The sequence below is a fragment of the Sprattus sprattus genome, assembly GCF_963457725.1.
Source record: "Sprattus sprattus genome assembly, chromosome: 6".
NCBI classification, from domain to species: domain Eukaryota; kingdom Metazoa; phylum Chordata; class Actinopteri; order Clupeiformes; family Clupeidae; genus Sprattus; species Sprattus sprattus.
The window spans coordinates 33,598,527-33,610,719 of record NC_137925.1 but is presented as its reverse complement, the minus strand read 5'-3'; the positions used below and the strand labels follow the sequence as shown (position 1 = coordinate 33,610,719).

The following is a 12,193-nucleotide window of genomic DNA, read 5'->3' as shown; positions in this document are numbered from 1 at the left end:
GTGGTTTCCTTAAAGAAAGTAAGCCCACTAAGAAACAAGAGGCTTTTGCTTCCAACTGTACACTGAGGAGTCTGTGGTAAAACTCCCCGGGAAAATTAAAATGGCTGCTTTAAACCCAATGCATGTTAAACAAACACAGGCAGGCAATAGATCTGTTGTCAGCATTAACGTCTGGCCACTAACTCACTGGTCAATTGAGAAGCTTGTCATTGCTCCGGATCACTATTTTGTTTTATATTATCGACTGTACAAATGCTCTTTTGTACCACGTAGGAAAGCCACCAGAATCGGCCAAACCGCGTTAAACCCATTTTCTCATCACTTTTAGCACACACAAATGAACGCTCCATCCATGGAACATTTCATATCCTGTCCCAAGGCACACCATCAACAATCTCACTCTTTCACCATCAAGGGTTCACGTAGGTGGCAGCACAGAGTGCATCTTGACTCCTGCTTTAAGATGTAGAAGAGGAGAGGAGAGGGATCTTATTAGGTTTGACTTTATATGCGACACAGAGCCTCCGGTTTTCCAGAAAACATCCCCTTTAATGCTCACAGCTGATGACAGTAAACGTTTTTTTAAGAGGCCGAGCAAGTCTGTTTTCCATTATGACGCTCTCCTGCATCCTTCTCTGGTATATCTGATCCTTGCGCTTTCAGCTTTACAGTTTGTTGACAGGTTTTATAGGAACACACTCCTCAGTTGTTGTGCCTGTACTACAGCAATGGAGCTCAGCACTGGGCAAATCCCCTATAGCCCCCAAGTTCATCACATCATTTCAATCAGCAACTACACCTGAATGAAAGGAGCTGGAGCTCTAAGTTCATAGGGGAAAGGATGTGTAGGGGCAGGTTTAGCAGTCAGGTAGGTCTGGATTAAAGAGGATTGTTTTACGATATCGGCAGTTAATAATAGCTGTTCAGGCTTGTTGATACAACAAACGCACACATCACACCTTAAAAGAGTACATGCAGTGGGTAACATGAAAGCAAGAGCTTACGTTGAAAGTGCTGCATGCAGGGAACATTTTCACTGTGAATCTGGAACACACTTAGCGCTGAATAAAATTCCTCCAGGCTTTTCCACACACACACACATACACACACACACACACACACAACCCCCCCCCCCCCCACACACACACACACACACACACACACACACACACAAAAACAGAGAGCGAGAGAGACAGATACAGAGAGAGAGACTGTTACTGTTTCAATTGCAAAATCATAGTAGAAACACATATACAAACCATCTATGGCATATTTCTACTGATGTCAATTGCAAATGGAAACAAGACAGCCTGACCAAATTCTGGCCTAAGCTTCGCATAGACCACCGTCAGTACGGTACATTTCAATGAAAAAAACACGACTGGTTGCGTAGACACATGATCCACAATAATGGGATACAAACCCATGAGGAGCGGCAAAATAATCATATTAAACCATTAATTCATTTACAAGCCTTCAAAGAGGCAAACATTCAGGTCTTGTAGTCTGATAGGGCACTTTGCTTAACTTCACTGAAGCCCCCAAAAAATGACAAGATCAAGTCTGTTTAAGAAATCAGAGCAACAAACTAACAAGATGATTTTATATTGAATGCTTCCGCTGCGGCTGCCGTCTTACCATAATCTGGTTATGAGGCTGGCAGGACTCGGAGACACCGGCGTGGGAGAGTAATCAGCTTTCGACAGCCACTGTCTGCTTGACGAAGTGAGTCCATGCAAGGCATTGGCTTTGACCCTAAAGATTCTAGGCCAACACAGTGTCTTATCGATTTAGATGTCTCTAGCACTTAACACAGATCCCTGGATATGTATCCGGACTGGACACAAATAGAAGGCGTCAAATACAAATAGTTTGCTCAGTAAATGCAGGTTCATGTTTGACTCAAGCTTCAGCAAGCTCCTGCATGTAGGACATCCACTTTATCCCTTGGCCCCCTAACCCACTTTTATGTCTTTAGAAGAAACCAAAACACCGGAGAAATGACAATACTACACACCCCTTTCATGAGCCAAAATGTAGTTTAATTAATAGAAACGGTGACTTTGGCCCGTCAACACAAGACATTTTACTCCGCCACTAGATGGCAGTATCTACCTAGGGGATAAGACTCAAATCTGGTTTCAGTGAGTAGAAATACTGATTGATGGTTAATCTTTTGAAACCTCTAATTGTTGAGTTATAATATAATGATGTTTCTCAAGACGTTTTAATTATTTTTGACCAAAAATCATAAAATCTCACAGTCTAATTAAGAAGTAAAATTTAACAACACAGCAGGCGTCAACATTCAAAATGAAGGCCTTCTGAATGTGAATTTGCCGCTGCGCCCTCCTTTGTATATTAGGCCCAATGCAAATATATGTTATTTCAATTAATTGGGATTCCATCATTTACTTGCCTAATGTTATTTGTTACTCCATCTACTCTTCTCGCCAACAATAAATATGTAGGCCTATATTTAGTTTTTAACTTTTGGAATATAGCAATGTATAAGTGTACATTTGCCAAATCCCACTATTCAACTACTCGGTTGAATATTAAATAGCCTACCCCTTCAGTGTCGCTGTCAATTATTATAAAGAAATAACGGTACACTACCTGCTCCCGCTTCTAATGACCGTTCATTTGTTTGATTGACATTCTCATCCTCAAGCTGCAGCCAATGTGAGAGTTTGGAGGAAGCAAGAGAAGCAGAAAGGGCGGAACAGAGCCGCGTCATCCAATGGGATTGCAAGTAGGAGGGACTTTTCTCAGCTCCAGCTTTGTTCTAACTTAGTAGGAACATAGGGATAAATGACTGAAGTTTCTTCACCGTTATTCTGAGGGAATTTGCACTGGTACAACGGGTATTGCTTTAGCAAGTGCTTGTCCCTGCTTCGTCGCAACAGTTTTCACTGTTTCCACCAAGTTTACAGTGAATAAATAAAACTTTTAAAGTAGTCGTTGTTATTATCCAAATAGAAGTTTATTTTACGCTCACAATGGGAACACCTAAGGAGTCAAGAAGTGCAGCGCAGTAGGATGCCTTTTGCGGGACTTGAAAGTACTGAGACCTCCACTGACAAGACCGGGACTTCGAATCCAACCTTCGCAACCTGAGGATTTCGATTGGAACTGTATCATTGTACGAACTGGAGAAAAGCGATCAAGGAATATTATACTGAATGACCATCAGAAAACAAGGTACAAACCCAGTCAACAGCAGTGCAACTTCGGCACTCTTCAAGTGACCCGTGCCATCAGGAATACAATGGTTTAGTGCTTGGAAAACTAATACAACTTTGATGCATTATATGCAAGGACTTTGTCCAAGAAAGGTGGACTGGGATTTTGACCATGGCGCTTTCAGGTAGGGGAGTGAACCGATTTCATGTAGTTTTGTTAATGCTATGGACTTTATCGCAATACTCCTCATCCAGTCAAGTTCGTCAGGAGTTTCAGGTACTGGAAGAACAGCCTATTGGTACCTATGTGGGAACGATAGAGACAAAACCAAGTTTTACGTACCGTTTCAGCGAGAACCACAAACTTTTTGCAATTAATGGCACGACTGGCGTGATATACACCTCTTCGGTGATTGACAGAGAAGTTCTACAAAGTAACATTATCAACGTTGTGGTGCTCTCCAGTCAGCCGACATATCCCACTGAAGTTCGGATCGTTGTTCTGGATATTAACGACAACTCGCCAGTGTTTCCAGACCCGACAATGGTTGTGTCATTCAAGGAGGACGCAAGCAGTGGCAGGCAAGTTATCCTTGACACAGCCACAGACGCGGACATCGGGAGTAACGGAGTTGATCATACGACTTACAGAATAGTTAACGGGAACGAGCAGAGGAGGTTCCGTTTGGATATTACAGTCAACCCGAGTGGAGAGGGCGCATTTCTTCATCTGGTTTCAACTGGCGGCTTGGATAGAGAACTAACTCCCTTTTACCAACTCATGATTGAGGTGGAGGACAAAGGAGACCCAAAAAGATCTGGCTATTTACAAGTCAATGTCACCATCCAAGATATTAATGATAACCCCCCTATTTTCGAAAAAGACCAGTATCAAACTAGTATTTTTGAAGATGCAGCCATAGGCTCAAATGTGCTGAAAATAACAGCAACAGACCAGGATGAAGGGGCCAATGCAGATATAAGGTATTATTTAGACGAGGGCACACCTTTTCAGATTGACCCCAAAGATGGTACTATTATCATAAAAGAAGGTCTGGATTATGAAAGCAAGAAAGAGTATTCATTAACTGTACATGCAATGGACAATGGGGTGCCCTCTCTTTCAGGTAGGGCAGAGGCCACTATCAAACTCCTTGATGTGAATGATAATGACCCAGTGGTGAAGTTTAGATACTTCCCCACCACCTCCAAGTTTGCCTCTGTGGATGAGAATGCACAGATAGGTACAGTGGTTGCTTTGTTAACGGTTTCAGATTCAGACTCCCCCACGGCCAATGGCAACATATCCGTCTCAATCTTGGGGGGAAATGAACAGAGGCACTTCGAGGTGCACACATCTCCTGTTCCTAATTTGAGCTTAATTAAGGTAGCAAGTGTTTTAGACAGGGAGCGTATCTCCTCCTATAACCTGACCGTCTCCGTGTCAGACAATGGCAAGCCCGTGGCCAGGTCTTCCATAGCCAGCCTGGTTATTTTTGTGAATGATATCAATGACCACCCGCCCATTTTCCAGGAAGCGCAGTACAGAGTGGATATCAGTGAAGACATTCCAAAGGGCAGCTACATTAAAGGGGTCTCGGCAACAGATGGTGACTCCGGGCAGAATGCCAACCTGCGCTACTCTCTTGTGTCTGGAAACGCTTTGGGCTGGTTCGCCATCAGTGAAAACAGTGGTCTGGTAACCAGCGCCACTTTGCTGGATCGGGAAGTGGCGTCTGCTATCGTGCTCAACATCAGCGCCAAGGACCAGGGGCTGCAGCCTAAGATCTCCTACACTACACTGGTGGTGAACATAACCGACGTGAACGACCAGATCCCCACTTTCACACAGAGCACGTACCGCGTGTCTCTGGTCGAACACTCCCCAGCTGGCAGTGAGCTGCTCGTCCTGTCCGCCACAGATGGAGATCTGGGGGCCAATGGCACCGTGCGTTTCTCATTTGACCCTGAGACCCCCTCCAGCCTGCAGGATATGTTCCGTCTGGACGCAGTGTCAGGCAGGCTCAGCACAGCCCTGGAGCTGGACAGAGAGGAGCGGGACACTTATTTGCTGCACATTAAGGCCACGGACGCGGGCAGCCCTCCGCTCCACTCTGTGGGGAAAGTAAACATCACTCTGAGAGACACAAATGACAACCGGCCTGTTTTCTATCCAGTGCAGTATTTTGCCAATGTCAAGGAGAACGAGCCCGCCGGCACATACGTCACCAGTGTGTCTGCCACCGATCCTGACCTCGGCAGCTATGGCACAGTCAAGTATCAGATTACGGCTGGCGATACTTTTAAGTTTCACATCAACAGTGAAACAGGCAAAATAACCACTTTAGTCTCACTAGACAGGGAGGAAAAGACTGCCTACCAGTTGCAGGTGACAGCCACTGACGGTGGGATGCTGCGCGCAGACACGCAGGCTATCGTCACCATCACTGTGATAGACACACAGGACAACCCACCCACATTCACCCAGAGAGTCTACAGCTTTGTCATGTTTGAAAATGTAGCTGTAAAGACTGTTATAGGCACTGTCTCTGCATCCACTGTTGATCTGAACACAAACATCACCTACTTTATAGCCTCTGGTGATCAGAGGGGACTGTTTTCTGTTAACATCGCCACAGGAGAGATCCTAGCTGCAGGCCTTATTGACAGGGAAGAACAGGCTTTTTACCAGCTCAAAGTGATAGCCAGGGGTGGGGATGTGACAGGCGATTCGCTTGTTAACATCACAGTAAAGGACCTGAATGACAATGCGCCCCATTTTCTCCATGCGGTGGAGCATGTCAGTGCAGTGGAGAACTGGAGTACCGGTCACCAGATCTTCCAGGCCAAAGCCTCTGACCCGGACGAGGGCAGCAACGGTGTGGTGGTTTACAGCCTGAAACAAAACCCCAAGGGCCTGTTCCACATTCACGACAAACACGGCCTCATTACACTCACGGGGCCTCTGGAAGTCACCACCAGCTCGTATCAGGTGGAGGTCCTCGCCTCCGATATGGGGGTACCCCAGCACACCTCCAGTCTCATTCTAACCGTCAGCGTGTATGACGTCAACGACAACGCCCCAGTGTTTGACCAGCTCTCATATGAAGTCATCATCCTGGAGTCAGAGCCTGTGAACAGCCGCTTTTTCAAAGTGGAGGCCACAGACAAAGATTCAGGCCTCAATGGGGAAATCATGTATGACATAACCGGTGGCAACACGGGTGATGTTTTTGGGGTCTTTCCAGATGGGCAGTTGTACATTAAGACTGAGCTGGACAGGGAGGTTCAGGACAGATACAGCTTGCTGCTGATGGCCACAGACAGGGCTGTAGAGCCCCTCACTGCCAGTGTGAATGTGACTGTGATTCTGGACGATGTGAATGACAACCGCCCTCTCTTCAACAGCACTAATTATGTGTTCCGCTTTGAAGAGGAGCAGAAGAGAGGATCCCTGGTCGGGCGTGTCTTCGCCGAGGATAAAGATTTTGGCCCAAACAGTGAGGTGAGGTACACTTTCGAGATGCCGCAGCCCAACTTCGAGCTGAACGCCATCACGGGGGAGTTGACCAGCACACTGCAGCTGGACCGCGAGTCCCTCATGAGACAGCGAGGCGCCGCCGTGTTCAGCTTCACGGTCGTCTCTTCGGATCAGGGCCTGCCCAAGCCCCTTAAAGACCAGGCGAAGGTCCAGGTCTATATCCAGGACATAAACGACAACACGCCCAAGTTCACTAAAGACATATACCAGGCCTCCATCTCAGAGCTGGCCCAAAACCTGACACAGCTGCTGCGAGTCTCTGCCTCCGATGTGGACGAAAACAAAAACGGTCTTGTCTGCTACAACATCAAGGAGGGCAATGAGGAGAACCAGTTCACCATTGACAGCAGCTCGGGACAGGTAACTCTTGTGGGCAAGCTGGACTACGAGGCCACGTCCTCCTACTCACTGAAGATAATGGCTGTGGACTCTGGAGATGTGTCCCTGTCCTCCACTTGCATGCTTAGCATCAGTGTGCTGGACGAGAATGACAACACACCTGCTTTCCCTAAATCCACCTTAACAGTCGATGTGTTGGAGAACATGAGGATAGGTGAGCTGGTGGCCTCAGTGACTGCTACAGACTCAGATTCTGCTCAGAACGCTGATATAACTTATAGCATCACCGCAACAAACAACCACGGCACTTTTAGCGTCAGTCCCAACACGGGGAGCATCTTCCTGGTCAAAAAACTGGACTATGAGACCCAGTCTGTTTACAAGCTGAACATCACTGCCAAGGACAATGGCATGCCTCCCAAGTCTTCAACCATCCCTGTGGTGATTCAGGTGCGAGACTTTAATGACAACCCCCCCATATTCTCCACAGGTGATATTTTTAAGTCCATCTCTGAAAACATTCCTCTTTCCACATCTGTTATGACCATCATCGCACAAGACACAGACGCTGATATCAACGGACAGTTGGAGTACTCCATTGTTCAGCAGAGTCCAAGAGGAAGCCACTTCCACATCGACTCCAGCTCCGGGGTGATCTACACAAACAATGACATTGACAGAGAATTTTCCAACCTCTTTGAATTGACAGTCAAAGCAACAGATCAGGCGTTTCCCGTTGACTTCCGACGCTACGCTTTAAAGAACGTTACCATATGGGTGACAGACCTGAACGACAACGTGCCCACGTTTCTCTCCCAGAATGCCCTGATTGCCGAATCCAACATCGTCATCGGCTCCATCCTCACCACGGTGGTGGCCTTTGACCCCGACGACGGGCCTAACGGTGAGGTCGAGTACGAGCTGGTGAAGGGCGACTCGGACACGTTCATCATGGACCGCTACAGCGGCGACATCCGTCTAGCCTCCCAGCTCATGCCCTCCAAGCTCTTGTACAGCCTCACCGTCTCGGCCACCGACCACGGCACCGAGCGGAAGACCTCCCGGACCGAGCTGACCATCATCCTGCCCGGCGGGGATGGGCCCGTCTTCTCCCAGCCCAAGTACCTCACTATCCTCAAGGAAGGCCAGCCGCCCGGCACCAGTGTCATTTCCCTGGACGCCTCCAGCCCTCGGGGCTCGGCCACCAAGGTGGAGTACTTCATCGTGTCCGTGCTGAGCGGGGGCCGGTCCGTGGGGAGGCTCTTCACCATCGGACGCCGCACAGGGGTGATCCAGACCGCCCGCGAGCTGGACAGGGAGCAAGGGGCCGACCTGTACATGGTGGACGTGTACGCCATCGAGACCGAGTCCAGTCAGCCCCGCACGCAGAGAGCTGAGGTGAGTGTTGCCCTTTTAAGTTCACCCGACGGAGGCGATAATGTAGCCCTCGTATTGTTTTAGATGGCTCTGAAAGGCAGACAACTTTGAAGTGATGCATTATGGGTGCCTGTGCTGAAAGCATTTGTTGAGATTATGTGGAATGAGATCAAGGTCCCAAATGGAAAAGCTGTGAGAGGAAAGAGTCCAAATAACACATAAAAAACACCTTATATAAACACCTTATATGTACAACAGGTTCGTTTGTACGTTAATTAAATTCTACTTTTTTCATGTCCATGGATCTGTGTTATATTAAATATAAATTGCCTTCAACATGAGTAAGTAGGGTATGTGCTTGGCAGGCTCACCTTATTGTTTCAGTTCCCAAAAATACTCGCCTGAACAATATCCTGAGCATTCAGCTGGATTGTTCTGGAGAGGGGGGAAACAAGCACGCCACATCCCTTGTTTCACTGTGGTCTGGCCTCTGTTAAGTTCAATATCCTTATCAGTTGTGGAATTGCAAAGATGGAAAACTGGGGCAACTGACTATCTGATTTCAGATATTAATATTATGCGGTGTGTTTGGAGAAGCTGTGTCTGCATGGGGGGGGGGGGGGGGGGGGGGTCTCTCCAGAAATGAAGGGGGACGTGAAAAACAAGCAAAGAAAACAGATCAAGGACGGCCTTGTTGTCAAACTCAGCAGACATCATTATCAGAGCGAGGAAAATGATGTTGGATTTCATGTTGGAGTTGTTTTGGTACAGGGTGGTCCTGGGGTGCTTCTCTGTGCCACTGGCTCCTGCTCAACAGGCAATAAGTGACCATTAAAATCGGGTGACCTCTTAAGACTCCGTGAATAGATTTTTTTTTCTCTTGAAAGTTGGAAGCGGAGAGAGAAATCTTTAAGAGTTGAAACTTAAGCTCTCTATTCAGTTAGTATTATGGGATGCACCTCTTGGGCTTCTTTGTAACCTCCCCTTGGGAGATTGGAGTTAAGTCTTCTGAAGTAGACCGGTGAAACCCGAGACCCAATTTGGGTGGCTGGGGTGTAGCCTCTCCAGAAATGAGAAACAAATGTGATTCTATCTAAATATGCGTCTGGGGGATTTCAGTTGCAAACTGATTTTTTTTGTTATTACTTCATTTTGTAAGATATATACAGTATATTGAGTTTATAAAATACCTTTTTGTTTAGCATCTATGTATATTGAGTACTGTTTGTTAGGATTTATGGGTAAACTTGAGAAGGATGCTGTGACTTTTGAATGTGAAGGTCTCTGGCGTTGGCTGTGTTGAACTAGCCTGTCCGAGCCGGGTCTGTTTATGAAGTCTTTTTTAGTTGAGTTCATAGCAGGTTGTTCAAACTCTGTGTGAGATTCTTTAACAACCCTAAACGCTGCTCCCCGCCCCTCCTGCCATAGGGACTCAGACCTCTGAGCCAAGGCACGTAAGAGTACAACTCTATATTCACATCCTATCCATGTCTATTTCTAGTCACACTCACCCCCTTACTTTGTGTACTACTCTGCCTCCCCCTCCCTCTCCACACATTCATATACACATAGTCACCCCCCCCTTTCACACATAGTCTCACTCAATTGTTTTCTCTTGGCCCATTGTACTTGAATAACTGGAGGAATTTAGTTGGGCTGAGAGAGAGAGAGAGAGAGAGAGAGAGAGAGAGAGAGAGAGAGAGGACTCGAAGTGCTACATCATGTTTTTCCCTTCTGAAAGCATTGTTCAATGCAGAAATAAACACGAAGGCATTTGCCACAGTCCTTCCTTTGTTTTGCCTGCACAGATCCAGCGCTGCTTATGTCTCAGTTGTGATTCATTGAGGTTGTCTTTTCTTTTCATCCACCTCCCCTCCCCTTCCTCTCACCCCCTCCTGCCTCCTCTCCTCTGTACCAGGTCCCATTCAGTGACAGATTTAGGGTTGATCATGCGGACTCCTACACATACCACCCCCCCCCCCCCCCCCCCCCCCCCGCCCCCCATCTAACACCTCCCCCCAGCATCACCCCCACCCCTCCAGCCTACTACCCCGACTGCGACACAGCGAGAGCAGGGAGGATGAAATATTTCTCTGGCAGGCTGTGGGTCTTGTCACGGGCCAAGGGGAGCATCATACACACTGGCCTCGGAATGCAGATGGCTAGGGCAGATAGAGGTGTCTTAGTGTTTTCTTAACTCTGGAAGAGTTACAGTCGGAGCACCACAGCATTATGTGGACAGAGGCAGACTGAACACAAAAAAAAACACCCATGGAAATGGAGAGGGTCTTTTCCATCGAGCATCTCTGCATCTCCGGACATCTAGTCTGGACTGTGTATTTGGCTGTGCCATTCAGACTGGGATATTGTTGTTGGTTAGACGTCCGGACAGGCTTGGGCAGACTAATCCTTTGTGATTGAGTTTCACCAAACACTGCAGTCGCGCCTCAGAGTGACCCTCAGAGTGACCACCCCCCCCCCCCCCCCCCCCCCCCTTTGCCTGTAACTCACTTCAAGCGTAATTGAAGCTTCATCAGCCAGGGAAGGGAAAGAGAATGATGCTTTCTAGAGGGAAAAAAAATGTTTTTTTGTTGAATTCCCCTGTGGCTCACAGGCAGTTGAGTTTGCCAAAGTGCCGGTCTGGTGCTGTGGTGGGTCCAGTGTGTAGTTTGTGTGAAGAGGCAGCCGTGGTGGTAGATCTGTGGAGTCATTTAGGTAGACGTGCTTCTCCGAGCGGCCCCCACCGCGTGGTTCACACAGTCGTCACGCCCTGGTGCGCGGGCCGGCCCTCCCTGGTCGGTGGTCCCCCAAGGCCAAAGTTGAGAAAGTGAAACAGGGGATTCTTTCTTTGAAACGCAGCAATGCGTGGTGTCGGGCCCTTGTGTGGAAGGTAAACAGTCTGTGCACATGCACACACACACAACACACACACACACACACACACACACACACACACACACACACACACACACACACACACACACACACACACACACACACACACACACACACACACACGCACACAAACACACACACACACACACACACGCACGCACATGCACACTCACACGCACGCACGCACACACACTCATACACAAGCAATAAGATCTGCATTACTGTGTACATGCCAAACCACAGTAATAAAGATTTTGTTTACCACTGTAATCATTTATTTGCATTAAAAGCTTAGGTAAACAAGTTCACCTTGGCTTCCTTAAGTGCACGTGGGTATCCAGTGCATGCCTGTGAATCCCTGACATAGTCCTGTCTTTTGGGCCAAAGTGCTGCTTTGTTAACTGTATGAGCCTGCAACCTGAACCAGGTCATGAATGCAGCACAGTGTGTTTACTGCTGGAGCAGCCACCGCAGAGAGCCATGGAGACGAGGTCCTAGTGCCTTTGGAAAGAGGGATGCTGCTTCAAGCAATGCAGCCTCCGCTTAGCCTAGCTCAGATTTCTCTTCTCCTTCTCTTTTTTTCTCACTCACTCACTCACTCACTCATCTCTCTTTCTAACTCTCTAGCTCTCTTGCTCTTCCTCCTATGCTCTCCCTCTTTTTTTTCCTTTTTTTTTTACCCAGTTTCAAAGTGGTGACTACCGCAGCGCACAAATGCGCATTTGTTTTGCGACGATGATACCCTCAGGCCCTGGGGTTTGAAAACAAACCCATATCATTATCCAGGCCATGTGTCGCTTAGCAGTCAAGTAGGGTCATAATGTCATAACTCACAACCCCCTTCCTCTCTCTCTCT

At 47.7% G+C, this 12,193-nt stretch overlaps 1 protein-coding gene across 2 annotated transcripts in view; it reads left to right on the top strand.

The window, feature by feature from the left end:
* Positions 1-3,357: 3,357 nt before the first annotated feature.
* The window catches only part of fat4 (FAT atypical cadherin 4), a gene marked incomplete at its 5' end in the record, with an annotated part of 85,222 nt that continues 76,386 nt past the window's right edge, over positions 3,358-12,193 (top strand). For both annotated transcript variants that reach the window (XM_080840384.1, XM_080840385.1), the window contains one exon: positions 3,358-8,463. In XM_080840384.1, the coding sequence (XP_080696510.1) occupies positions 3,358-8,463 (5,106 nt within the window). The remainder of the gene's footprint in view (positions 8,464-12,193) is intronic.